Source organism: Corvus moneduloides, chromosome 17, assembly GCF_009650955.1.
Source record: "Corvus moneduloides isolate bCorMon1 chromosome 17, bCorMon1.pri, whole genome shotgun sequence".
Taxonomy (NCBI): Eukaryota; Metazoa; Chordata; class Aves; order Passeriformes; family Corvidae; genus Corvus; species Corvus moneduloides.
Window position 1 is genome coordinate 14,836,345 of NC_045492.1, and position 27,846 is coordinate 14,864,190.

Below are 27,846 nucleotides of genomic sequence, written 5' to 3' on the forward strand. Positions count from 1 at the left end.
TGACATGGTAAGAAAATAAGCTGAGATGCTCCTATGGTTTATAAGTTCCTTTTTGTGCATTTACTGTCATGGGCTCATACAAATACTATCAAGATGCAGCAAATGTGCTTTTTGTAGACCAAAACTGTGAACACATGTTCAGCATATTAAGCATTATTTAGATTAGATTCTGATATTAATAATCATTATTTCCACAACCTGTGAAATACTAGACAAAAATTAGCCAGGGAACTAACAGTGAACATCTAATTCCTTGCTCCCAGCAGTGATATAAAACCTCGGTCTCCCCTCAGGAGTAACATTTCAGCAATGTTCATCATACCATGTCGTGGCAAGACTCCACATCCTTTCCAATCCCATGACTGATCAGCGGTGGCTGAGAGGAACAGTTTATAAGAGATACAAACTCGTTCTTGTTATTTTTTGGAAAGTCTTTATATTCAACCTGAAGAAAAGAGAAGGATTTATTTCTTTTTGTTAACCAAGTACAGAAAGTATATCACAACTGCTACAGATTATTTGCCCATATATGAAGCTGAGCCTTTCTTCTCATCATTCTCTCAGCCAGTAGAACTACTCTATTTGAAGTTTAACCTCACTTACAATGTTTTTTAGTACTCACAAGAGCTTGGCAAGGCTCCTGAATGCAAGTGGCTACTCAATAATGATTGTTACTGGAACCTTTATTCTAATCACTGCTGTCTGCATTTCAAACTTCTGTATTATGCTTTTTGATCCACTGAGCTCATCTGTCATATGAATATAGGAACTTAATGCAATTCTCATTAAAGGGACCTAAAATGCAGAGCTTACAGCAAATGTTACTATACGACGGATTAGTGAAAGAACCTGATTTCAGATCAGCCACGTTCAAGTCCACACTGTCCTCCTACATCAGGACAATTTTCAGAAAATGCTTCTTTAATTTTGTTCTTCCAAGATCTCAGAGTAGCACTGAATTGGGGCTGAGAATGGGACAGAAATGTGCATTTGAAAATTAAATTTAAAAGGCTGCAAAATTTGGTACATGTCATAGGTAAATTCAAACTACGATATGAATTTCAGCAGGCTCAGAACTCATCTCTCACCAGCAGAACTGAAAAGCTTTTGAACAAACAAAAGGTTGGACCAGCTTGGATAGCTCTGGAAGAAGTCTTGCAAAGCCGAACATTTACCTGGATTCCTTGAACATTGGAAAGATAGTCCAGCTGCTCGGAGGGCCTGGTCAGAGGTCCATGGGGGACGTGGCCTGAGGAGTTGTTGCTCTTCAAAATGGTCTCGGCAGTAGGAGAAGTGCCCCCATAGAGCAGCTCCCTGGCGATCATCGCCGTCACAGTCGCCTTGGCAGGGTTGGGAGCTGCCCGACTGAACTCTTTGGTGTGGTGTCCTTGATTGGCTCCTACAGCCTGTGCAACCTCAGGGACCATGGGAAGAATTCCAGCAGGAAGCTGCTGATGGCTGAGATAAGGCATCCTAAACTCATCTTCTTTATTACCTGGGAGAAGAGAGGTGCACACTGAAGAGCTGCTGTTTGTGAGTCCTCCTGCAGGCACACACACAGGCACCAAAAGTCACTTTGGAAAAAAATAATTAATTTCAAATTACTTTTGAAATACTAACAAACTTGGTAAGCTCAATCAGCCTTTGGAGGGTCAGAGCTTCAGCATCATTGAGACAGTTTGTTTATTGAATTACTGACTCAGTGCAACACCTGCTTCTGCCAAAAGGGAGCCCCTTTACCTCCAGGAGCAGCTTCTCCAGGTCAGTCAAGCTCACAGACACCTCAGCTGAAATCACATTCCAGATACATCTTTTGCTTTCAGATTTTTTTATTCCATCATTTAAACTGTAGGAGCAAATAATGAAACCACAGAATGACCAGAACCACCATTAAATGATGTAAAGAGTGACAGTCCACAAAGTTTAAACTGTATATTGTGAGACAACAGGTAGGAAAGGTAAAATGGAATGTTAGCACAAAGAAGCAAGACTATTTACAGCAAATGTCCAGCCACAGTCAATTGATAGCAATTTGCTGACATTATGGTGTAAGTTAGATTAAAGAGGGATAAGAATAGCTTTTTAAAGGGGAACTCACACAGAGCTATGGATGAAACTTACACAGATGTGCTCAAGAAAATTGGGGAAGACAATGACACCAAAATAAACCAAGGAATCACTATTATGGCAGAACAGATTAATAAAGTTCTGCAGGGCAGAGCTGCTTCAAGCCTAAGGATGAAAGCCAAAACTTGTAGATGGAAGAAAACAGGGATAGAAAAATCTGAATAGGAAGTCAGGAAGTTTATCTAAGACCTTATGGATGCAGGAAAATAGTACTAAAGTCCAAGTCAATCCCAACTTAATATAATTTAAACAGCAAAGTTATACTCAAACACAAAGTACCTGAAACATGCTCTCTAGAACAGCAATCTGTGGTGACAGACAAACTCTCCATAATGATTCCTCCCACCAGATGACATTCTAGAGAGCAATGTCTGTGTACAGGGTGGCCAGGTTTGGGGTGCTTTGGTTCCAGCCTGCCACCTTGGGTGTGACCACCACAACTACTGACTGCCTGAAACAAGTGCAGGCACAGCTCCTGCTCTCAGTCATCAAAGACCAGGCACAGACAAAGGTGGTTCTGGACAAGGCCACTTCTTCCCTCTCCAACTCTGCCTTAGGTTGACCAGTTAGTACTGACACCCTTTCTCATCTTCATCCCAGGACCAGGGCCTTGGGAGGAATAAGTTCTTTGGGGTTTGAACCAAACCTTTCCAAGGGCTCCACTTAGTTTGCAAGGCAGCAGCTGCACAGCTCTGCTCATCCCAGAGTGCTACATGGCACTGCTGAAGGGACTGGGAACAGACCTGACACCCCCCAACAGGGCCCTGCTGCTTTCACCAGGTTACTCACTAGCTGAAGTCTCTTCAGAGCCCGGCTCAAAGAAGGTTACTTTTCTTCCATCACCTGGTTTTTTCACTGGGGTCTTAAAAATAAAAGGAAAAGAACTCAAATACACAATACCCCTTTAAAACTTTTTTCCCCATTAATTTTAAAACAAATTTAAAGTTTTCAAGATGCAGGTGATCTGACCAGCCAAAATTTAACTGAAAAAGTTATTATTCAAAAACATCAATAATCACATTGCTAGCAAGAAAAGAGAAGTTCAGTGATTCTTATTCATTGAAGGCCTAAAACTACCACATCCCAGAGAAGTGGTATTAGGAGCACAGCTACTCAAAACTAGATACCAGAATAAAGCCAGTTAAACTGCCATTAGTTACTGGTACTGCTGAGGGGAGCATACCGGACACAAATGAGCACATACACGAAAACAAGAGAACTAACCCTAGATTTGCTGTTTGAGCTCCCTGGTAGTATCTGCTGAATCACCAGCAGAACACAAGGCTCCTTCCCTGCTAAGGGACCCACCAGAGAAACCCATAACAAACTTTCCACTGCAACTGGTGACAAGGCTGTGTAAAACTATTGCTACCAGAGTACTGTAACCTATAGGTCCGCAAGTTTCTAAGACAAACACATTGATTATCACAGGTTCTGAGACATTTCACAAAGCAGAACACATTCATTTAGCCTTCTGATGAGACTTTGATTTACTTGAAAACCCAAACACTTAATGTATCCAAAACACTGGATATGAAATATTTTTTCAGAGAGCAGTCCCCTCAATACCATAGTTTCCTGGCTAGCGCAGAGGGAATGAACTTCCTACCCTGTTACTGCCTTGCAAAGCTGCTTCAGTTTCAGCTCAGCCTTTGCTGCAACATTAACCAGCTGCTGCTTCCTCAAGACTCACCTTCTCTTCTGTCTTTAATGCTGGTTTTGGAGGTTGAGGTTGAGGGACTTTGAAACCTAAAATTTCCAACATATTTTCAGCTGCATTGCGTTTAGCAACCTTTTTGTTCGTGCCCATTCCTTCAGCTGTGTGTACACCAACTTTCACCTGGATAGAAGAGGAAGAAAACACAATTCTTAAGCAGTAGTATGGGGATTCCCTTATTAGTGATCTGTGTCTCAAGCATGCTGTGAGTCACAAAACAGTTCCAAGTGGTCATTGTTCTAAGCAAGTTGTCATTTATTACCAGTGATCATTGGCCTTCGAGCACAAAAAACCCCAAGAGAAGTCACACAAAGAACTGTGTTTCATCATCTCACCTTGGGTACCCAGGTTAGTAGTAATAAATCCTTTGTTACAAAATATAAGCAGCTTAGTATCTCTTAGCAGAACATTAATACTCCTGTTAATTAAAACATTAGGCAGTTACAACATAGACTACTGGTGCCCTGTGCAATTTCTTTTTAAACATGACTCAGATCACTTTTCTTGAACCTTTATCTTCTGTGAATGTAGCCCATTAGATATTTTGTTAAATCATGTCATGGAAACCTGTTAACTCTGTATATCATCATGACAACCTGATTGCCATTAAAAAAAAAAAAAGAGATGTGAGCCACACCACCAGATCTGTGCAATGGTCACACCCCACGCCACCAGATCTGTGCAATGGTCACACCCTACACCACCAGATCTGTGCAATGGTCACACCCCACGCCACCAGATCTGTGCAATGGTCACACCCTACACCACCAGATCTGTGCAATGGTCACACCAACCTGCATCACGAACTCCCTGCGCCTGGGCAGCCCACGTTCTGTGATGAGCATGTACTCGGGTTCCTTCTCCTTCTTGGCCTGCTGTATCTGGGCAAGTCTGCTAATGGGATTCATTCCTTGACCGTATTCTGGACTTGTCTGCAGCTACATAGAATAGTGTTTAGGAAGTAAGACAAACTTTGTGAATATTTGGTTTAATAGACAAAACACAGCATGACACTGAATTCATTCATCTCAAGATTTTAAGAATACTGAAATAAAAATTGCTTAGTGAAACACTGTCACAGCCAAAGAGAAATACTGAACTTATCTGGCTCCGCTGTCACACTTGACCACATGTAACCTACCCTGCTAATAGCTTTACAAATTCTAATCCTGCTATATTAGGAGGGACAGCCTTGCAGGACAATTTGCATGAGCAAAATCAAGCAAAACCCGAAGCTGTAAAGTCTGAGGCTTTAAAGTCAGAGCTTGATTTTTATGCACTGCTCTTTCTTTTCTAAGGTTTCTCTTTCATCCAGAATTTACTGGTAACTGCTATAAAAGTGGTGTCAGAACCCCATTAGAGTGGGAGCAAAATAGCAGCTCATTTGTTGCACCAGACAACTGGGAAAGGTTGAGCAGCTGAAGAGTGTTTATAACTGACTCAGAAAAGCCTCTCTGATGATTATTTGCACAGTCAAATTTCCAACCTTTTCTCTCTTACCTTCACTATTGATTTTGTTTTCTTTTTGATTCGTGGCTTCATTTTCTCAACCATAGGAAGGGGTGGCAATTTTTTCAGTTCTTCTAGGACTGCTATTGCAGCATTTTTCTTTGAGATCTTCTTGCTCTTTCCTTCACCTTCACCCATGAATTCTCCAACTGATACCTTGGTTACAAAACTCTTCATATGGGGAGGACCACTTTCCTTGGTCACCTGTTTCAGAGGGAAAAACTGAGTGAAAGTGTGATAAACACTTATTAAAAATGGCAGGGCACATTGTTTATAGCAAACTTCTCTCAAGAACTAAGGATAAAGAGATTTTAGATCTTCATACCATCCAAAAAGTAAATCATATTCACTCTAATAACATATTCCCACCCAACTAAGCATATATTTTAAAAGGATGAGATGCAGCAAGCAGTAAACAGTATTTACACAAGTCATTAACCTTTCTTATTTAATTGACTGATTTACTGTTTCAGTATAAAAATATGACTGTTCTATTTCATCAGTGTGTACTTCCCCACAGTTAACATCACCTCATTAAATATATCATGGTACAGTAATAGAACATTACAGAGAAAGCAACTCTTTAGGATCTAGCATTTTAGTCCAGAAATTCTGACTTCTGAACTCTGAAGTTCTGAAGAATTCTGGAGATATCTAGGAGATAGCTGCCTGCTACAGATTTAGTCTTTTAACTCCACTCCTAACATCGTACTCCAAAATATCCATATCGTCAAAAAGTAAGAATGAATTAAGAGCTTCCACCCACAATTGGCTTTGTGTGACAGTGTATTTTTACCAGTGATTCTCAGGCTGATCTGCAATAATTGAAAGTTTCATGTAAAATTTCATAGAACTGTTTCAGAAGCAATTTAGTTACACACAATTGCATTTTCTTACTATAATAATTCAGATAGTTGGCTTAAATGTTACTCTGCCAGCTTAGGAAAGCAGCATGATAAATTATTATTTTAGTGAAATAGAGATGCTCCTGTGGAAGCTCCTGATTTAAGATAACTGAAATGATCAAGGAGGGGCAAAGAGGCAGCAAGCAGCCAGGCCAAAGGGAAAGGAAAGTCAGATGCACATGAGGTCACCTCATGGCAAGAAAAGAAACCTACTTGTGAGATTCTGCACCTCATGGGTAGTCCAGATCAGTGCTTAATTAAGCAAATACTTCCATATGTGTCTTTCAGAGTGAGCTCTAGTCTTTTGCCTCGACTCTGCACTTCCATGTTCTAACCACTAATGCAGGGTTGTGTTTTGGTTCTTCACTGTAATACGTTTTTTTCAAAAAGCTTGGAAAAAAGATTGCACAGACAACCACAGCATAGCTGTTCACTCCATGTGATCATTTTAGGGCATGAACTTGTGAACAGGTGGATTTTTCTTTTTTCTTCCCTTTACCATATAATCTCCAAGACAAATCAGGGTGACTGTCAAAGGTGAAAGTGTATTCACAACTAACAAGACATGTTAAAAGTCAGTTGTTTGGGTTATCTAGGAGAGACTCAGCTTAATGTGCACCCTTAATAGTCTAATAAAAACAAATCTAGAGCTTGTAAAATAAACATACCTCAAAATTCACAGGCAAGTTCCTTTTAAGTGCAATCTCAAAAACTTGGCTTATTTCAGATTTATTGAGATTTTCATCATCTGGTTCTTTTCCGTTAACCTAAAAGAAGCATACTCTATTTAAAATAAAGATCCTATTAAATTGAATTTTATCCATTCAACCACTTTACTGAACTCTGCAAATTTTAAGTACTCTAACCTTTACTGCCATGTTACGTGAATGTGGAGAAATGCAGCTCACACACTACAGAACTGAATCTTAAGAAGCTCATTAAGGTGTATGGGTAAAAGGTTGCAAACCTTCATATTTTCATGTGCTCATTACAAGAAAGAACAAATTGAATAAATGCCAATAGGTTTAAAAATGTGTTTAAAGAAAGTGCTACATGATTTCCAAATGGAAGTACCTTTATGAAATACAATTTTCATATACTGACTGGACATTTGCACCAAAAGCACTAAGACAGGATCAGGTAAGAGAAAGGGCAGGAAAAATAAAGATTCTAAGAGTGGGACCAGTGTGAATGAGGGATGGCTGACGAGCCCCCTGGCACAGTCCTGTCTTTTCACATGCTCCCTTGTAAGTGCTTCATCTGCAGCTTTGTTTTCTCATGTCAAGAACATCCTATCAGGAACTTCCCTAAATCAAACACAGACCATCTCTGAGAACTCAAACCTGCTAGGACAACAGTGCCAGGGAAGCTTTCCTACAGGCACATCTATGTATCTCCAGGTAAAACTTTGACTGGGATTCCAAAAATGTCTTCACTGGTGCTGGCATCAACATGAGCTAAGGCATGTCAACAGCAACAGAGAAATTTTAGGACTAAGTGTCCAGCAGGGATATTGGAAAGATTATGATAAAGATGAACAGCAACAATACCACCAATTTTATCATGCCACAATACTAGTTATGCAGCCAGGTAATAAAAATTATTTAAGTATCTTACTGGAGCAGCAGCAGGGGAGCTGAGCTAGAAAGTTTTCATAGATTAAAACTTGTTTGATGGCAGCAAGCATCCCCCAGGTCTGCTACTAACAGGTTAGTTTAAAACATGAAGGATTTTTTTATCCCATCAGTTAAGACAGCCTCTTCCCATCTCAGAAAAAAAAAAAAATTAGTAAAATTTTCACTCCTCCCACTGTCCCATCAGACTTCCCACTGTTCTCATGGGCTGACTTGCCCGTCAGGCTTGAGCTGCAGGGGAGCACGCTGGGCACAGCCCTGGCACTGCTGGTGCCAGTGGCAGAGGCAGAGCAGGTCCGTGTGGAGCCGTCCCAAGCACTGCTCCGCTCTGGAGCCGAGCCCGCGGCAGCCGCACTGGGCACGGCCCCGCGCGCGGGGCAAAACGGGGCAAAAAGGGGCACAGCTGGGCAAAAGGGACAAAACCAAGATCGAGTACAGCAGCCTAAAGTCTCAATCATCATCTCTCAAATCCCATTGCCAATGCACTTGCTAAGTTCACAAGGAACAGCAGCATATTCCCAGGAGCAGTATTTGAACTCCTAAGGCCACGTTCACTCTGGCACTGCCAGGAAGGGTCCGTCACTGTCCTCACTCACCAACATTGGCACAACAACTTCAATCACAAGTACTTTTCCTCTCCTTGTAATTTCAGATATATTCTAGTTTTTCAAATTCCAATGTTTTTCTTTGTGAAGATGACCAGGACTTCTCTTTACTGGATTAAATTTTTGCCACTTAATATCCTCTCAGGAGAACACAATTAACAGAAGGGAATTATTTGCTCTATTGCAGTGTATGTTCTTAACACATTCTAAGTCTGTGTGCACAGTGCAAAATGAAGGTTCTTTTCCTCAATACCTTTATCTAAAATAATGAGTTGTTGTTATTATTATTATTATGAAAATAACCATTAACAGACTATAGCTATTTTACTGATTATTTTGCCTCTACTTGAGTTCTGGATCAGTTTACTTTATAAAGCGAAAATAATCATACACACACACTCTCACCCTTTCCCTGCACACTTCAAGGCAGGTGATGCCTAAAGTTTATTTTTGAAGTATTTTGCATGTTTGCATTGACTGAACTCTCCAGGAATTATGCCTCTAAATCTGAATGAGACCCCAAAGCATTTACCACTCTTAGCTCTCATCACATTGTTCAAGCAAATTCCAGAAGTACTGTACTCCATTACGAGGGACTTGCCCTCTTCCAGGAACTCCTTCCACAGGCCCTTCCTCAAGGCTGCTTGTGAGCAAACACCGAACACCTGTGGAGGTGCTGCCCAGAAATGCACTGATTAATCAGTCATCAGTCTGAGCCTGTTCTTCCACATTAAGGGTACTAAGAGCAGCTGATATTTACCAAATGAGTTGGCAACAAACACAGAAGCAAATTTTGAGGCAAAAATAGAATCCCTGCCTAAGAATCATGCTAGGAAGCTCAGCTTTACATGTTTCCTAAGCTTTAAATCAATGCTTTATCACTTGTCTTTGAATATGCTAACCCCATCCTGTACCTTCACCAGCACGTCCAACCCCGGCCACACTGAAGGTCCTTGTGAGGGCTCCCACCGCAGCCCCCTCTCAATGAAGAGCTCTAACATTCAACTGAGTTCTTCACACAGGGCTTGGTCCAGCTGAGAGCCAATATTATTAGTTTCTTTTTCCTGCCTCTTGCTCCTAGATATGCAGCCCGAAAAGGTGTGAGAAATGGTCATTCTTTCCCTTAAAGTCTAATAATTTCATTCAATGATTTCTTCTTAGAATCACAGAACCATTTAGTTTGGAAAAGATCTTTAAGATCATTGAGCCCAACTGTTATTGTGCACTGAATATTTTCTAATTTAAAAATAAAGAGCAAAATTCCATAAAAACAAAAAATTGTAAAAAAAACCCCAAATAATAAAAAAAAATTAGAAAATTACTCCCCCTTAAAACACATTAGTTCAAACTTCAGAATATTCTGTTTACACAAGCATACACACAAATGGGATACACCAAAATAACTACATTTAAAAGGAAAATTACTGGCAACATCATATGACTGGGAGGAAGTATCAGGATTATGTCTGCTTGTGAAATCTTCATTTGCTTCCGTTGTATACAGGCATCTTTAACAGCATCTCTCGTGACCCCACACTCCTGTATCCTTTCAGGCCCCTGCCTCAGTGGATGCAGGAATGAACAGGGTTCACTTAGCACCACAACCTTCCTTATTCTACCTTCATCTTGGCTACAGTGAAATGCTGCTACAAAAACAATCCCCTCAGACTTTCCTAAAACTACAACAGTTGAAAGCCACAAATATCAATTAATTCAAGTACCAAACTTTAAGTGAAAACTCGATTTATTCAAGTATTTGTTATAAACCAGCACCCCCTGTTCCAAGGCCCACTCTCCTTCTCCTAAGCTGCATTTCCTATTGTTCCTTTTACAGACAAGTCAAATATAAATTGAAAAATAAAATGACAAATGCAGTTTTCTCAGAGTCAAGACACCATTCGGGTCCTGTCTTCTTAATAAAATAATTCTCCCTTCTTGCAGTCTTACATAATTTACTTCCTCTACCTCTGGATTTATATCCCTCACACAGAATGAGATACCCTAAAACAACTGCAGTGTTTGTTCTGAAGACCTCACATTATCCAACTCCAAAACACAATTCTCTACATTTCCAGAAAGTCACCTGTACTGAAGCATCTCTAAAACACTTAACAAAGAATAATTCAGTGACATGTGAGCCCTGCAGAGCTGCTCTCCCTGGGTCTGTGCTCCCTGAGGGGCGAAAGGGCCCATGAGAGCAGCTTATCTGTTACGAGGATGGGTGCAAAAAGGGGATGTTCTGCACCACTGATACAGAACAATATTCCAGAATTTGGGGTTCCCAGAACTGAAGGGGAACATCCTCCTCTGCTTTGGCCTCTCGTGCATGAAGACCAGCTGGCCCCTGCCCACACTCTGCCAGTCACCAGTTCAGATTTCAGCGCAGGGCTCACCCCAAGTCCCAGCTCCTGTTCCCAGCATCACTCTCTTTTCCCAACAGCATCTGTAATCCCTAGGAGCCTCCATCTTTCAATAATCTGCATTCCTCCAGGACAGCTTTTGCTTACCCAAAGCACCTCCACCAATGCCTCCCAAGCCTCTTCCCTGAACTGTCAGATCCAGTGCTTTTGCCCAGTTACCTGGGCAATGCTCACTCCCACACGCACCAAGTTTTAACTCAGTGTCCCTTGGCTTCCCAACACATTTCCTCAAGCCTCTTGCTCTGCCATTCCTGGTAGTTCCCAGCTATTTTTTTCTCAGTCTGAGACCCCTTGTTGCCTTCTTGTCCAATTCTTCATTTTCCTTCTTTCTCAGCACACAGCCAGACTCCATATCCAGCAAGTTCTCACACTCCCCAGACTGCAAAGCACCCAACACGCACGGAGGGGTGCAGGCTCCCAGCCAGCCCAGCAGCAAAGCAACTCCTGTGCCCACAGTGAGACCTTCTGCCTAAAGCCACTCAACAAAAAAGCATGAAAAACACAGTAACGGTATTGGAACAGAAAGTGCTGGGCAGCCATAAATATATGAAGGGATAAAAACTGTCTTCTTATATTCCTATCAAAATGTGTGTATGAGTTTACTACTTCCATGCATTTCTTGTTCTTCTAGAACTTCCATGGTTCTTTCCAAAATCATGTAGGGATTTTGCCCAGGAAGTAAATCCATGCCTGAGTTTTATGTTGCCTATTTATGCACTTCTTCAGAAGTTTGTTTATGATCTGTACCTGGTAAGATATTAATTCCTATCTATGCTTCCAGTGCTCATATCTGACAGAGGTCTACAGCATTGCTGTGGAAAAATATGACAGTAAAAAAATTAACAATATCATCTGGGAAAATTCTAGTTCCATAGAAATTTATGGTTTTAAATCAAAGTGTTTCTATTGACACAAGTAAGTCACCACTGCTACACAGAATTAAATTTCCCAACTGTCCCCTTCCTCTCAATAAGAAAAAAATCTATAGTAATATCCCAGTTTATTCTAGCAATTTATGCTTACGACACTAAGATTAATTCCCACCTCTGGTTTCTCAGGCAAGGGCTCGTTCTGCAGAACTTTCAGTGCTTTAGCAGCTGCATCATGCTTAGCAGCTTGTCTTGTTCTTCCCTTCCCATGAAACTGCTGCCCTCCAATTGAAAGCTCCACTTGGTAAAGTAAAGGCCCGACAGGAAATGGGTAAAAGTACCTGCAAAGAAAGAGGTAAATAAGCAAATGATTTGGCCTACAAAGTAAACAGACATCTAAGTTAGATGTGGGTCAATGTCTTGGATATCAATAACCACAATTCACCATGGAAGCCCTAATTTCAAAAAATCAAATTTTGATTTACAGCCTTAAAGAATTTAGTGAGCAACCTTTGAAACAAATATTGACACTCCTTGTTTTACAATAGGAACACATTTCTGACCAAGTGCTACACAAAGACAACATAACCATGCTTCTATGGACTTGGCAGGCCAGGAAGTTTTGAATTCTAAGTTCCTATGCCTATATAGAATTCTTTAAACTGCAACTTTAATTTAAATAGTTTCAGAAGAAGCATCAAACTGTTTTCTTCAGTTTTGCTTTTACACACAAAGGAAATGCAGGAAATATGTACCTAATATTTAGCTATTTGCTCAATGAAGCTGGCTATACATGAATGTTCTCAAAAAGACTTCAATTTTCAGTCCAGCTCCCTTGCCCCACCCCAAAGAAATAAAGCACTGGAGATAAGGCAAATTACAGATATTGGTGGGTGTACTTCTCCAAAGCTCCTGCCTCGCAAGCTGGCCATGTTTCAGCTGAGTGTCCCTGGAAGGGGGACACAGCCAGTTTTCAGCAGTCAGCACCGAGGCACAGGGTGGTGAGAGCAGAGGTTCAAAGGCAGGAGCCTGCAATCCCCCGAGCCAACACCTACCGTGGGGGGTAGGTACCACCTCGCATGGTGTAGTTGTAGGTGGATCTCATCCCCGTGTAAGGGTCGATGGGTTTGTACATGGGCTTCTTCCCCAGCTTCATGCAAAGTGCATTCAACTCCACTGTGGGGGTTACACTGTCTAAATAAAAAGGAATAGAAAGGGTTGTCCAGCTGTCACAAGGAACTGAGACAATTTAAACTCTTTTTGCTGGCTCAAAGCAGGGAAAAATGAGCTCAACTTTTGCCACATGCAGTATCTTAAATGACTGAATTCCAAACAGAACTGCTAATGAACAGAAAGAGAATAAGTCTGTATGATGCACATTAACATCAACAGCCTAGTACAGCTGTGGCAAGTCCTGTTACAAAAAAGTAAATTTGCAGGGAGCTCTTTTTGGATTTTTTTTTAAATTTTGCTTTTAATTTCTGAAGCTGCTAATTTACCTACGTTTACAGTGTATCTAACAAAGTGCAGAAAAAGAATTTTCTGCAGGAAAGAAATTTCTCCAAATATACATTCTACATCCTTTCTGTGTCTCTTGTTTACTGAGAATGATCAAACATTTCTCTGTCCTCAATGACCTAAGAACGATTTTTATGACTCTTCACTTTCAAATCACAACTGGCCTTGTCAAAAGGCAGGTAAATTGCTACTGAGGGCTAAAACATTTCTCTCAGTGCCGGTATTGTGGGCATGAAGAACTGACTCCCAGTCCATTCTCACTGGAGAAAGAACAGGCAAGTGTCATTTTTTTCTACCACAGGTCTCACTGGCTCAGAAATCAGTTGTACTCTAGTACAAGAGGTCTGGTGTGAGGTAATTGCCAAAAGAAAGCGAAACTATGGAACAGATGCACAAAGTAAGTACTTGCTAGCTTTTAGTATTTTCACTGTTGACCGTACAAAGTGTTTCTAAGGAATGAATTTAGGTAGTATCAGAACAAAGGAGAAGTTTTAACCCTTGCTGAACACACTAATGCTGTCCTAACAGCTTTGGGCTACATGCAAAGCACACACGTGTGCAGCTAAGATGTGAAGACTGCATACAGAATTTTACATTTTAAAAAGAGCTTAAAAGCAATCTAAGTAATGTAAGAACTTCACTAAACATAGCAAACTACAATTTCAATGCTTTTATACAAATCAATGTATATATTTATTTTTAAAGTACAAATTACACAAATTCCAAAGTTCTGATCCCATCTCCCACAACATAAACTTCTTTGGGTTTTATGAAATTAACATTTCTAAAGTAGTCTTTTTTGTCCAGCTTTTGAACTATCCTGTCAGAATTACGTAACTCATTCATCTGCCCATGAAAAAGATTATTCTTTGCTGTGACCAAATTCCTCACGTAGTTTTTTGTTCTTGTTGTTCTTTTTTTAATTTGGTTTTTTTTAGGATTAGGATAAACATCTTTTTCAGGATTTCCTAGAGTGTAACAATACAAGACAGTAAGTCAAGCAACAGGTTCTTCAAGCCAGAATGATTTGATGGAAAAAAAAAATATTTTAAACTTATTAATATGATTATATTTATCATGTCACCTACAACAATCAAAGATTAAATCAAGATGAAGTTCTCACAAAACCTGACAATTTCCATTATTAAACAGGCAGAATCACAGTTTTTATTCGTCCTCATGCAACTTCAATACATACCAAAAGCAGAAAGGTGTATTCTCTCTATGTATAACTATTTTAAATCAGTTTGTTGTGGCATATACCTGGATTCTTGCCTTCACTACGAGATGGACGAGCTGTAGGCTTCGGGAATTTTGTCCCTTCCAAAGCTTTGGCAGCTGCTGCATGTTGCGCTTTTTTAATACTAGTTCCTTCAGCTTCCCAATGCTGGTCCCCAAGAGTCAGCTGCACTGTAAACACCTCAAAACCACACACAGGGTATTTTGTAAAAAGCTGCTTCAGAATTAATGTAGTTTATTAGACCCTATTACACAAAACAATGAGTCTTTCAGTGATGCACAAGTTGAGAATATGGTAATCCAAGTTCTCCTTAACTCCCAGGTCATCTCCAGATTTTCAACACTTTGCACATCAACAGGATTTTCCCAATTACTGAACTAAGAATTTCACAACAATTGTAGCTGGCAAATATCCTGCATGAGATCTGACAGGCTAAAAACCCAGAGCAGTGTGGGGAGAGGTGACAGCCCCAGGGGAGCTGCTGTGCCCAGGTCACTGAACAGCAGACTGGAAACTCACCCTTCTTTGTGACACACAACTCCACTTCTGCTTTAATCCTCTGAAAGGTTTTTTAAAGCTATTTTTCAGCAGTTTGAAGAAAGTTAAGTTCCCACTGTACCATAAAAGCTTCTACATGCCCACAGGTGAATGAAACACAATTGAACAGATGTTCTCAATGTTATTCCAATACTTTCTGTAAATGCCAACTCCTTCACACCTTGACACCTTGTGACATTTTGAGAACCCAACTTTTTAGTTCCCAGGTACCAGTTTCACACTTCCCTACCATTGATGCTCTGGGGGGGCTTCCCTTTCCTCTCCATTACTCTGGATTATTTTGCACCAAAATCACACACTTCACCTTTCCACTCCTGAAGGTGAAAGAGCATGAGCAGCAGCAACAAGAAACTTGTATGAACATTTACCTTAGAATGAGCTGGACCTTGCTCACTCAGAAGCTTATACTCGGGCTGAATCTTGTTGAAACGGGCTAATTCATTCACAAGACACATGGGGGTTTTCTCTTTGGGGTTTGCCATGTTTGAAGGAGCTGAAAGGTTGCATAAGATCAGATAAATGAACCGATAACTGTGAACTGTACTACAAATTTTAATTAAAAAAAAGAAATCTCAGTGGCTTAGCATTTAGTTGTGTGCAATGCTGGAATAGACAGCTTTGCTCACTGGCCAAACTGGTAACAATCTATTGAACTCTGGGATTTCCAAGCAATGCTCATGCCTAAAAAGCATCATCATTAAATTCAAGGTTCTAATGCAAGCCAGAAGTAGGAAGTCAGAAGACTCCTGCATACAGTTCCCATCTTATCTAGTACATTTCAAGGTCCAAATCTTCCAAGTATTCATAATTACCACTTGCTTTGAATAAATTTCAAAACCTCACATTTCCCTTTTCCTGTTTTCCCCTATTAGCTATTTTTTATTACTCTTTATTTGTTCTCTTGCATTTTGTTAGTGTAATATATTTATCGTTAAACTGGTCATAGAAGAACTAAAGATAATAGAACTAAAACTATTTCCAACAACACTTCTTCATACTTAAAACAAGCTACTGGTAGAAAAGATGGATAGTAATGTTTCAAAAATTGATGTCATACTATTAAAACTATTCTTTACTATTACAAACATATCACTTAATTGCTGGAACTTTAGGTTAAAGTATGCTTCTAGCTGTCTCCAACAGATTTCATTCCATAGGGAGAAAGCATTGCAAGCTACTGCAGTTGGATAAATATTACTTTTAAATCATGTGTAGGCGCAAGGCATCAGGAATATATCAAGCCAAACTGTAAGGGTTAAAAATCTATACAGTTATTGGCCCTCTATCTTACCTGCAGCTGCATTGGTGGATGTAACTGAAGCAGAGGGCAAAGCAGAGTTTTGGATAGGTCTGCCTGCATTTTCAGAGGGCAAAGAACTAGTAGTAGAAGGTATACTCAAAGGCTGTGAAAGAGATGGGGTTTTATTCAGTATTTGGCTCCCAGCAAGGGCAGCAGAAGGTGTCTGAATCTGAACTTGAGACATGTTTCACTTCCAACCAGAGCAGATTCTGTAGGCAAACAGCTTTGAACGCAGACAAATTCCAATTTTGGAAGCCAAATTATTGACCTAAAATGTAAAGATGAAAACCAGATTATACTAAATATTTAGCATTCTCTAACTAACAATCTACTGAAATTATTCCTCCATCAGCAAAAGGGGAAACAGTGTTCAACCAAGCACCCATTGTTCCCATTTTGTCCAATTAGTCACTCACACATCCAGTTTGCACAGCACAGTTCCACCCATACACCCCACTGTGTTTCACACTTCTCTCATTTATAGAAGAGTAGTACAGAAGCGTTATTTATGCTTGTTCATTACTGTCTGTCTCTTTTCCCCACCACTGAATCCACTTAGAAAGCAAATCCTGTTACTCACACCCAGAGCCACTGGTTATACACTGAACAAAGAGCAACTTCCACAGACAAATTACATTTCATGCATTCTACCATTTGAAGTTAAACTTTTCCACTTGGAGGGCAAGAAATAAATGCAGTCTTTACAAAAAAACTGCTTAGAGCATACATCCTTTATTATTATCATAGAGTTTTCCCCCAGGATCACCAGGAATGCCAAGCCACTTAAGAGGAGAAAAAGCTGGAGTCCAGCAGGAAATGCTGAAGTAGCTCTGGTGGGGAAAAGCAAAGGTGTAAGAGTTCATAAACTGTATCAGCTACACGTATTCTGAAGGTTACTTCTGTTGAAGTCAGGACATGTCTCAGTCACAGTTCAAGCATCAATTTAGAGTCACTTGGCCTTGCAGCACTATAAACAAGTGTTGGAAGTGCTCACGGGCACTACCTATGGCCATTTAGGAAAACCCCCTCGGAGCGCAGGACGCGCCCCAGTCTGTGTGCAGTGCTGTGACAGATCTTTCCTGTGCTGACAAATTAGTATTAGATTTCTCTTACACATGGATGCAAAATTATCCTCATGTTCAGCCAGTGGAACCTAAATAGACATGAACAGGTCAGCTGTCCATATCCACTTACAAGCCACATATCAATTTATAAATACATTTTACAGCCAAGTAAATCCATTTTACACACAAAGGCACTCACACGTGCACAGACACACACTGGTCACCTACGGATCTAATCAGGGCAGCACACAAAGGTTTATTCTTTCCTAATTTATAGGTGAAAAGGAGAAATCACTGCTCCAGCTACCACCAGGCGGGCCATTAGTAGCAACACAAGTCCACTAGGGCTCTGTGAGCTTCAAATTCTGAACCTGTGAATGGATTTCCAAATGTGAGAGGAGCAGCAATGAGTCAGAGGGAAGTTTTTAGACAGTTACTGACAAAACAAGCCTAAGAGGAGAACCTAGATCAATACATTCATGGACAGAAAGATTTAATTATTTATTAAATAAGAGGTAAGAAGCTACTGGAAAACAACAGATACACCACCAAATCTACCATGTGGAGTATTTTTACTTTGGAAAAAAACATCATAAACATGTCAGACTTATCATACTACCACCTGTATAACTTTGTTTTTACTAGAGAGCAAAAATAGTTCAGTTCCCATTAGTCCAGAAGACACATATGCAGATTACACTCAGAATAAATCCTATATTTGACTACTAAATTTGCAGCAGTTACACTGGGTGCATTGTAACTGTGAGAGTGCTATTAGTGAGTCTGTCTAAAGGACCTCTACGAAATCATAAGACAAAGAAGAAAATTATTTAGAATAAGACTCCAGGGTAATAACTTTACAATCACTAAGTTTAATTCCCAAGAGCATCACTAGAATCACTGAAAATTTTCAGCTATAACACAATAATAATTGCCTGGCAAAGACTATACCAAAGCCTTGCAGATGAAGAAATGCAATGAAGTCTTGCAATGAAAAAAGCCAACTCTCCTTTTCTGCTGAAGTGCAATGTCTTTTTAAGTAACTGAAGTTACAGCTTTTAGCCACCCATTTTGAGAAGACAACACCAAAAGCTGTTATTTTGATGTCAGAAACATCAGGATGTTTCAGATCATGCTGGAAAGGAGGTCTGACATTATTTTCAGAAAACTTCTACAAGCAGTTTGCTTTTAAAGCAAGGCACTACCTTTCACATATTTGCCATTGCCTGGTTTTAGGGAACCAGGTTTCAGCTTCAAAACACATGGGTGAAAGTGGCTTTGTAGTGGTACAGTGCAGGGAAGAGCAGTGCACAATCCCTGGGGTTTGTTTGCCCAAGAAGGGGGGCCCCTGACAAGGACAGTCCAGTTTGCTTTTGCTGTTTCCAGCTGAGTCCCCGAGAAGCTCAGAGCAAAGCTCAGACAGTGCCCAGCTCTCCCCAGGACAGCTCCTCTGTCACAGCTCCCTGCTCACAGGGGCACCCAGGACACAGTGCAGCCCCTACTCACAGAAATCTGTGGGGACTCAAAGGCACATCCTACTGCTTGAGACAAGCAACTTCAAAGAACAAAAGAACAAAGAACAAAATCTGGAATTTGTGTTTGCATTCACAGCTACCTGTGCAGGTGACGATCCTTTAGCTGATTTGTGGGAAATATTTCACTCAGATGAAAGAACTCACTGTCCATCATTGCACACTTAACTACAGGTTATTTGGGGATTCTGAAAGGCTTTACAGCACATTTACAAAGAAATATGCTCTTTACCCTATAACAGGCTTATAAAATTCTAACTATCCAAGAAAAAAGCACCATAATTGAGAAAGCTGAAGCTAACCACTCATAAAGGCTGTTTCAGTGGACAGAGAAAGAAAGATGGCAGAATTTCAGGGGATTTTTCCATGTAATCAGGGCTTAGATCCTTCAAACTTTTCAAGATACCTACTGGTACAAGTAACTGATCCCTACACACAGTACTCGAGGTGTTGCTAGAATTAAAGGCCACTCAGATATCCAAGAGAGGTGAAAGAACAAAAATTTTACTCACACAATCTGAGCCAGAAGCTAATTACAGAACTGCTCCTTTCCCACCCTTCCACAGTTACTTTTCGCTAACTCATACCAGAGTATTTGAAGTGTTACCAAAACAGTGTTGCAGTAGAAGGTTATCCTCACCAGGTGGAGGGGGAGAGGGGGGTGGCTGCATCAAACAACTCAGTGACCTATGGACAATACTAAACTTAAATGGATTTCCAGGTGACAGAAGACTGCTCATCACTTGTTTTAGATTTTTATTTTCTTTTGGTGCATCAATGCCTGGAACATTCCCAGAAATTTTGAACACATTAAAATGCAAAGTTCAGGTGTCACTAAGGTAGCCAAAGAAATGCACAAAGATGTGAGCATGGTCAATCCACTCACCCAAAAAGAAATTAAAATCTTCATATATAAAAGAATGCAACATTTTTAGATAAAAGTTTTCTTGGGGGTTTTTTTTTTGTGTTGTAATTCACACAGGACTTGCAGATACAAGCCAGAGGACCAAACAAAAATCAAACACTTCCTGTGGATAACTGGGTTTTACAACTTGTCATTTTTTTCAACACGATGCAAATAGAAAGGTAAGAAACTTTAATGTTTTAAGTAAATTTCCAGTACCTTTAGGAGATCCAGAGAGTGAAGATTTGTATTTAGTTCTCAATAGGATATTTATGATGGACAATGCCTAAAAGAAAAAACAGAGAGTTAGCATTTTCCTTCCTAAAGGCACAAAAAGATCTTCTGTAGAAAATCTCTCACCCTACACTGAGTTTGCTTCACCTATTTGATCATGAGGACTTGTATGACCCTTCCATTACCACTGACAAACTGTTCAACACAGCCGCTTTTCCAAGCAGAATTTCCAACCTGATCCAAGAATCCTCCTTACTCTTTTCCCAACCCCAAGTGATGTTTCTCACCCAAGCAGTGGAATCTCACAATAGTGCTCTTTGCAGAATTATGAGTCACTTGCCAATTTTCTTTCTGTAGTGAGGCTTCCAGTTCTTCCGTAGTGAGGCTCTTCTTCCTAAGAGCCCTAGAGATCAGCTCCCAAAATTAGACCCAGACCTTAATTCACAAAGCCAAACCAAAAGCAAGCCACAAACTGAGAAACTCTTGTAGCTATTAATTGCAGAAATTGATACAGATTCCACCTTTTGGCTACATTTCCAATCCAGTGATTTCACTCACAAATAGGCTAAAACCATTTTAGAATAAAATTATCTCAATCCTGCATATGAAACCTGTCACTGCATGGACTGCTCTAAATGGAAATCAAAACCTATTTTATTCTGCTTACAAATATAGCACAAAGTGTTTAATCCTTCTTTTCCATGCCTAAGCCAACTGTGTGCAGCTGCCAGCAACATCACTACCAGCCACAAAATGGGGGAGATCTCAATCTTGATTAAGGTTAGAAGAGGACAGAGCTCTTGAATTTACTTCCGGCAGGCATTTCAAACTCTTAGGATGACTCCTAGGACTGTGAGCAGTTCTCCTGCTGGAACAAAGGAGGACGCAGAGCCTCAAATAGGCCGGCATCACACCTGTTGTTTACCAACAGGAGAGCGAAGAAGGAAGACAAGATTACAGTCGGCTCAACTTCTCTTCTAGAGGGTTTTCTGGAGGCTAAGCTAAGCATCTGAAAAACAAGGAAATGGGTAATATTTTCAGGCAGGGTCAAGACCAAGTTGCATAAAGACAACAGAATTTTCTCCCCCAGCCATCCCTGGTGCCCCTGCCAAGAATGAACCCCTCAACCTCAGCACAACAAGTGCAAGGGGCTGGGCAGGCACTGCCCACTGGTAACCATGGTAAAGACACCACTGATGGGCACCAGCAGAGTCTCAGCACAAACCGACGCTGCCAAGCTGCTTTAGAAAAAGCCCTCACCATCCTGAGATACAGCAACAAAGAACCAGCCCGAGCGAGGTCTGCACTAGTCCTGCTCCATACTCAGACACTGAGCCTTCAGCTGGAACCCTGCACCCAAGTGGGGGACCAGGCTCCAGGCAGAATCGACGGAGGAAAAGCCCCAAACACTCAGCTTCAGAGAAATATAACCTATAGGAAAACTACTAAAGGATTTGAACTTGTATATTCTGAAGAGGGCTGGCTGGGGCCTGAGAACCAGAAGTTCATGTACTTAAAAGGATTTTGGAGTGGAAAAGAACAATCTGTTCTTTATGGTTAAAGTGACAGAACAAGAGGCAACAGGCTTAAATAAAGGTGCATCAAGAAAACCTTTGTTGTAATGGTCACAATGAAGTACCCTGCTTTGAGTGACAGAGGGGTTCCCCGCTGGTGGCAAGCTGTAAGTCATTGATAGAAATCACGAGGATGAGGTTGGCACCTGAGACACTGCAGAGGAATGGATGGACCACTTCACTCTGAGTCCCTCTCAGGGTGGATTCCCAGCACTGAACACACTTCTGTGCACCTGGCTGGACTGGCACATTTCTATCTCTTATCCGAGGGACACCGAGGCCTGGTTGTTGTTAGACAACAGGTTTGGCAGCACAGGATCTCATGTGGGTCCTGCCACAGGCTGGCTCTGAACCCTGAGAAACCACCTGCAAATACAAGAGACTAAATCCTCAAAGAAACAGGTTTCATTCACTGCGAGGACCAGCATACGGAAAGGTGTCCTGCTCTTCAGGAGGTGCAGACTCGGAAGGCTGCAGGTTCTGATGCTCTTCTTGTGCCTCTTGTTAGGAACCAGCCGTATCCCCCATTCCCACCCTGTATGCACACACTCACCGCTCCTGCCCCACCAGCACCAGGCAGAGCAGCCCGAGAAGCAGGACAAATGCCAGACACAACCATCAAGTTCATATTACAAGGGCTTCCTGACATCATCAAATAAAATTCATGTGACAAACAATATCCAAGAAGCAGGTTTAGCCATAGGAAATGAGATGTTAAATGAGATTCCTCTCTGAAGAGAAGATGCTCCATGACACAGTGCACCAGGACAGTCACCAGCCCATGGCAGCCAGAGCAAGCCATGTTCCTTGTTCCTTATCAACAACAAACTGTTCTCATGCAAGAAAGTTCATTTATCCTCATTTCACAGGCGGGCACCTAGAACACGAACCCCAAGCCCATTCCTGCCAAAGGGGGTGGGTACCCAGGAGGGTTCAGCTCACAAAGCTGAAGAGGGTGTGCAACACACAGCCCTGACCCCAAGCCTCTCCCCTTGAGGCCAGGCACGACAGTGTGGAGCTCTGGGAGAGGGAGCAGGCCCAGCCTGCGCCAGAATTCACAGTCACCCCACACACAGCCCCACTAGTGAACAACAGCATTTTCTCCCCTTTTTTGCAGACTGGGAATACATCAGTGTGTTCACTCCTATTTAAACAGTGATTAGAATGACTCCCTCTCTCCTCCTGTTTTTAAGGAGTTTTAAATAACTCCAGTGTGGTGGCTGAATCTCTTTTGTCCCACACTCAACTATTTTGAGGCACAAAAAATAAATACCCAAAAACTCTAGGAGATTTGTTGAGATGCTTTGTTACCTAAAATACCTTTGAAAAACCCACATATGGGGTAGCTTGGAAACATACAGCATAAAATTTCCAAGCTGCTGCAACAGTTTTTTAAGAGCATCTATTTACAACTGGAAAGTCTAAATAAATACTCACTATAAATTGATAAACAATGACTAAATTTTACAGACTTAAGGCTATTTGCACAAAATGTAAAATACTGGTTGAACAATGTTTTCTTTTTAGATAATCTGCAATGCTTCTGCAAGACAGGGTCCATCTCAAAAGTAACACTGTAAAAAAAGATGCTGCTCTTTTTGGTAAGGGCACAAACACTAAATGTTATGCAAAATAGTCTGGGATACAAGATATGGATTATTAATAAGAGAAGAAAAGCTAAAATTTGAAAGTAAAAGCTGAAGGAAAAGAGGGAACTAGCAAACATACATAAGAACCAGGCAGTTCCAAACATAATGCAAATTGATAAACCAGGAAATGATATAATGAATAAACACTTAACTGTTTACTTCTAGCTCAATTAGCGTTGTGACAAAATAGTTCACGGATTTTAACTTTATTCCCTGCAGTAGAACAGGTAACAAAACCCACGGACACTGCTGAGAGCCAACGTGCCCAGATCTCCTTCACTGTCCCAGGGCATCTGTAGCTCCTCTAATGAAATAACCAATCCCCGGCAAGGATCCTGGACAAAGCAACCAGAAAAAGGGCTTTTTGAATGTTCATTTGTCTCCAAGACAAAGGTGATGTTCTTCAGGAAGATCTGAAAGGCACAAAGTTTCCAGTTTTGCTCTGACTTTGTACAGTCACACCACTCCAAACTTATTTCAATCTATGAATAATTTTGCCACAAAACACATTTTGACTGACTTGTACTGATAGTGAAAACATGATTCATGATGTTATGAAAAACTCTGAACAGAATGGCTGGATAAAATAACAATATAAAAAGGAATTGTTTCTTGCATACACCCTTTTAGAAGAGTTTTGAAAGTTTCTGATCCAACTTCAGAAAATAGAAAACACAGTAAAAAATTCAGCCCCTTGGCTCTTTACATTCCCATCAAGATGTGACAGACTTTCAGTGAATCTCTGCAAAAGTTAGAACAAACAAATTTGTTGCATGTATGAGATAATCAACAGACAAATCAGAAATTACTTTGTTACATTGCAGCCATAGTTGCATAATCAGAACTCAAGTTCTCATGTCCACTAGTATTAAAAAAAGACCAAACCCAAAACATTTCCTCCAGTTTGAGCAAGGGAACTGTGCAGTACACTTGCACATTCTAGTTAGAAGAAACCAGATTTTATAAATATACCATTCCAAAAGCAGACAACAGATTTCATTCAGATATTTTATTTCACTGATGTATACGTGTATATATAGACCTAGCCTTCACTGACATTGCAAAGGATGTTCCTCCCAGGTTTGCCTTAAACCTGCCAGAAAAGCAGTAACAAAAATACCCAACAGATGAATGCATCGTAAAAATGGCTCTGGCAATACCAAGTACAGCATCCCCTGGATGGACAACACAAACCTGCACTATCTCTAGGATAGACAAAGGCAGTAGAAAGGTTTAAACGGAACTTGTTGCTTTACATCTCCCGAAAAACTAGTGTTCTGCTCAGGAAACAGGGAGAAGGGATCCTGGAGCGGCGACGGCTGCCAGACCCGGTGGAACGAGGGGAAAGCCGGGGTTGCCCGTTCAGCTGTGCGTGCGTTCTGGGAAACACGGCCAGGAGGGGCTGGCGCTGACCCTGCTGCTGTCATCGCACCCGCACGCGCTGCCCCAACAGTCCGACCAGTCTGGTTCGGATTCAGGAGTTTTGGTACCGCCATCCTCTGCCCCGGGGTCCGCAGCCCGGGAGCGCTGTGGGGCTCCGGGCACTCCGCGGAGCGCGACGGCCGCAGCCGCGTCCCCGGGGCCCGGCGGCTGAACCGGCTCTGCTGCCGCGGCCTCTGCGCCGGGGGGCCCCCGCTGCCGCCCCCGAGCCGCGCCGGGGATTTCGGGCAGAGTGGGGAGCGAGCACCCCCCGTCCACGGCACCGGGATGCGGTGCCACCGCTTCGGGACCTCCGGAGCGCCGCTGTCACTGCCCGCGCCGGGGCGGCCGCAGCCCCGCCTCCCCCGACACTTCCCCCCCGAGGGCCGGGGGCGCCGGCGCCAGCGCCGGGCCCATCGCGGTCCGGTCCCAGCTCCCCGCCGGGGCCCTCTCCCGGCCCCGCCACCGCAGGAGCGGGTACAGCCCGGATGTGCGCGGGATGAACACCGGGCCGGGAACGGGCACACGGCGAGCCCCGGACGGGGAGGGGGTTCCGAGCCGCCCCCTCCCCACGGCCACGGCCCCGGCTCCGGCCCGGCCCGGCGCGGGCCCGCCAGGCCCCGCCGCCCCCCGCCCGCGGCCCCGCCAGGCCCGGGCCGCCCGCGCCCCCTCACCTGCGCTGGGCTCGGCTCCGGGCCGGGGCGGGCGGGGGTCGCTCAGTCCATGGGCCGGGCGGGACCGGCGGGGCGGCACAGGGCAAACACCAAAGAGAATGAGCGGGGCGGTGCGGCCCGCCGGAACTGACGGCACCGCGCCGGGGGCGGTGCCACCCCACAGCCAATCGGCAGCAGGAGAGCCCCCGGCGGCACCGCCCCCCGCCGCGCTCCTGACCAATGGGCGCACAGCTCTGCCGGGAGCACCGCCTCCTCCGCAGCGACTACAAGTCCCGGCGCGCTCCGCGCGAGCCGCAGAGCGGGAAACTACAGCTCCCGACGTGTCCCGCGCGGGGCCGGGGGCGGGGCCAGGCGGTGCAGTCGCGTCCGCCGCGTCCGCCGCGTCCGCCGCCGCTTCCCACCCCGCCCGTTCCCGTTCCCCCGCCCGTTCCCGCTCCCGTTCCCCGCCCGTTCCCGTTCCCCGCCCGTTCCCGCTCCCCGCCCGTTCCCCCGCCCGTTCCCGTTCCCGTTCCCCGCCCGTTCCCGTTCCCCCGCCCGTTCCCGTTCCCGTTCCCCGCCTGTTCCTGTTCCCCCGCCCGTTCCCGCTCCCGGTCCCCCGCCCGTTCCCGCTCCCGCTCCCGTTCCCCCGCCCGTTCCCGTTCCCCCGCCCGTTCCCGTTCCCCGGAGCCCGCGCGGCCTTTCCGTGCACCGAAAGCGGCCACACTTACGGTTTTTTTCTTGCATCTGCGCGTTCTGGGAAAAGAAACGTGAGACGAGCGAACGCAGCCGCTGCCGGGGGCCGGGGCGAGGCGCGATGGGCGCGGAGGGTCACCCAGCGGGGCCGAAGCAGGAGGTAGCGCAGATGTCACCAACACACCCAGGGACGAGCATTTAACAAACGAAAATCTCAAATTTCAAAACACGCGGGTGGGAAGGAAAAGTGATGCCAACCCTACAAAGATCCACAAGTAAACCTGGTAATTCCAGACCTGCAAAAGCCTTTGAACAGACACGGCCCAGCAGAAGCCTCCAGCCCTGGAGTGCACAGCTGCACACAGCTGGCAGGAATTCACCCAGCAGCCAAATAGGGCACACCGTGATTCAAGCTCTACCTTTGAATCGAGAGTCCCTGTTAAAAGGTGTGTGAGCCACACCGGTTTAGCTCCTGTACACAACCCCCACTGCAATATTTACCTGTCACTACCTTCCCCACAGCTCTCACTTTTGTATCTGCTGGACTCCTGTAATTACCGCCTGCAGTGAATCCATGTACAGGAGCTGAGTCAAAGCCCAGATAGGACTGTATTTATTTTGCATTAAGGAAGCAAAACTCCCAGCCTGCCAGTACTGAAGTCTCTGATTTGTATTAAATTCCCAGGTTTCACACAACGGAGCCTTTAGGCACAGTCCTGATGCTGCAGTACCTGCAGCTCCTGGCAGAGCAGCGGCGTGGGTGCAGCTGCCCATCAACTCCCGACAGAGCAGGGGGTCCCCTGGAGCCTGGGAACTGGAGCAAGGAAAATACCCCACAGGATTTAAATTCATCATCATTAAGTTTTTAAAGTCAAGTGTCATTAAATGTTTCAAAATCAACCCTTTTCTTAACCCCCAGCAGTTGTCAGAGCGGCACACCTGATTTCACAGCAGCCCTGCAGGAGCTGCAGCCCATCTGTGCTGGGCACAACAGAACACCCTGGCAGGAAAACACACCATGAGAAACTTTGGGGTCAGAAATATTTTATCTTTTTCAATAGGTAAAAATACATTTTAAGTCACACGGTGGCACTTATCCCCTGCGGCATCAATCAACTGCAATCAGTAATTTCTGCCACCGTTCAGCCCCCAGCATTTACTGACTGACCACAGGGAACTGGATTCCACAGAGACTGCAAAAGGCTTCAGTTTGTGGGGAGATCACAGCAAAGCCAAAAGAGAATAAAATACACCTAATATACCCAATATACCTAAAACTACATATCCATTTCTGCATTTAACAATGACATGGATCCCAAAGATACCATAAAGAAAATATATTGCACAATGAAAATCAACAATGTAGCATTGGAAAGACATTCTCCAGTATAGAAGTATATATATATCCCACATTCAAAGACCTAGTCAGGTGTTCTTGTGGTCTCTTGTATAATAATACATGCTGTTAGATGCTTTAATTATTATTCCAAGCCAGCAAGAGTCACATTTCAGCAGGAAATGAAATTTCAGCTGCTGTGCAATCACTTCTGCAAGGTTCAGCGTTGTCTGTTACGGAACATTTGTGCGAGTTTTTTGTAGAAAGTTATGTGGAGACAGCAAATTCCAAAGCTAGCTTTTTTTCCCAGATTGAGTTACAGTAAATTCAGATTTATGTTTTCTTTTTCCAGAAAACTGTGACTGTCTGGATAAGTGTAATACCTG

General features: G+C 43.1%; 1 protein-coding gene across 9 annotated transcripts in view; it reads right to left on the reverse strand.

Annotated features, from left to right (window-relative positions):
• The window catches only part of STAU1 (staufen double-stranded RNA binding protein 1), a 28,549-nt gene extending 2,932 nt beyond the window's left edge, over nt 1–25,617 (reverse strand). The window contains exons 1-14 of one of the 9 annotated variants that reach the window (XM_032126868.1): nt 25,453–25,614; nt 20,122–20,188; nt 16,394–16,670; nt 15,471–15,595; nt 14,568–14,724; nt 12,842–12,980; nt 11,962–12,127; nt 6,927–7,025; nt 5,345–5,575; nt 4,639–4,782; nt 3,821–3,967; nt 2,917–2,989; nt 1,176–1,543; nt 323–445 (exon numbers count right to left, since the gene is read on the reverse strand). In XM_032126868.1, the coding sequence (XP_031982759.1) occupies nt 323–445; nt 1,176–1,543; nt 2,917–2,989; nt 3,821–3,967; nt 4,639–4,782; nt 5,345–5,575; nt 6,927–7,025; nt 11,962–12,127; nt 12,842–12,980; nt 14,568–14,724; nt 15,471–15,595; nt 16,394–16,586 (1,965 nt within the window). In that variant the 5' untranslated portion in view covers nt 16,587–16,670; nt 20,122–20,188; nt 25,453–25,614. Of the gene's footprint in view, nt 1–322; nt 446–1,175; nt 1,544–2,916; nt 2,990–3,820; nt 3,968–4,638; nt 4,783–5,344; nt 5,576–6,926; nt 7,026–11,961; nt 12,128–12,841; nt 12,981–14,567; nt 14,725–15,470; nt 15,596–16,393; nt 16,671–17,665; nt 17,756–20,121; nt 20,189–25,452 lie in introns of those variants that run through there. The other 8 variants (XM_032126871.1, XM_032126872.1, XM_032126873.1 and 5 more) reach the window with 8 other exon arrangements.
• Nucleotides 25,618–27,846: the final 2,229 nt, after the last annotated feature.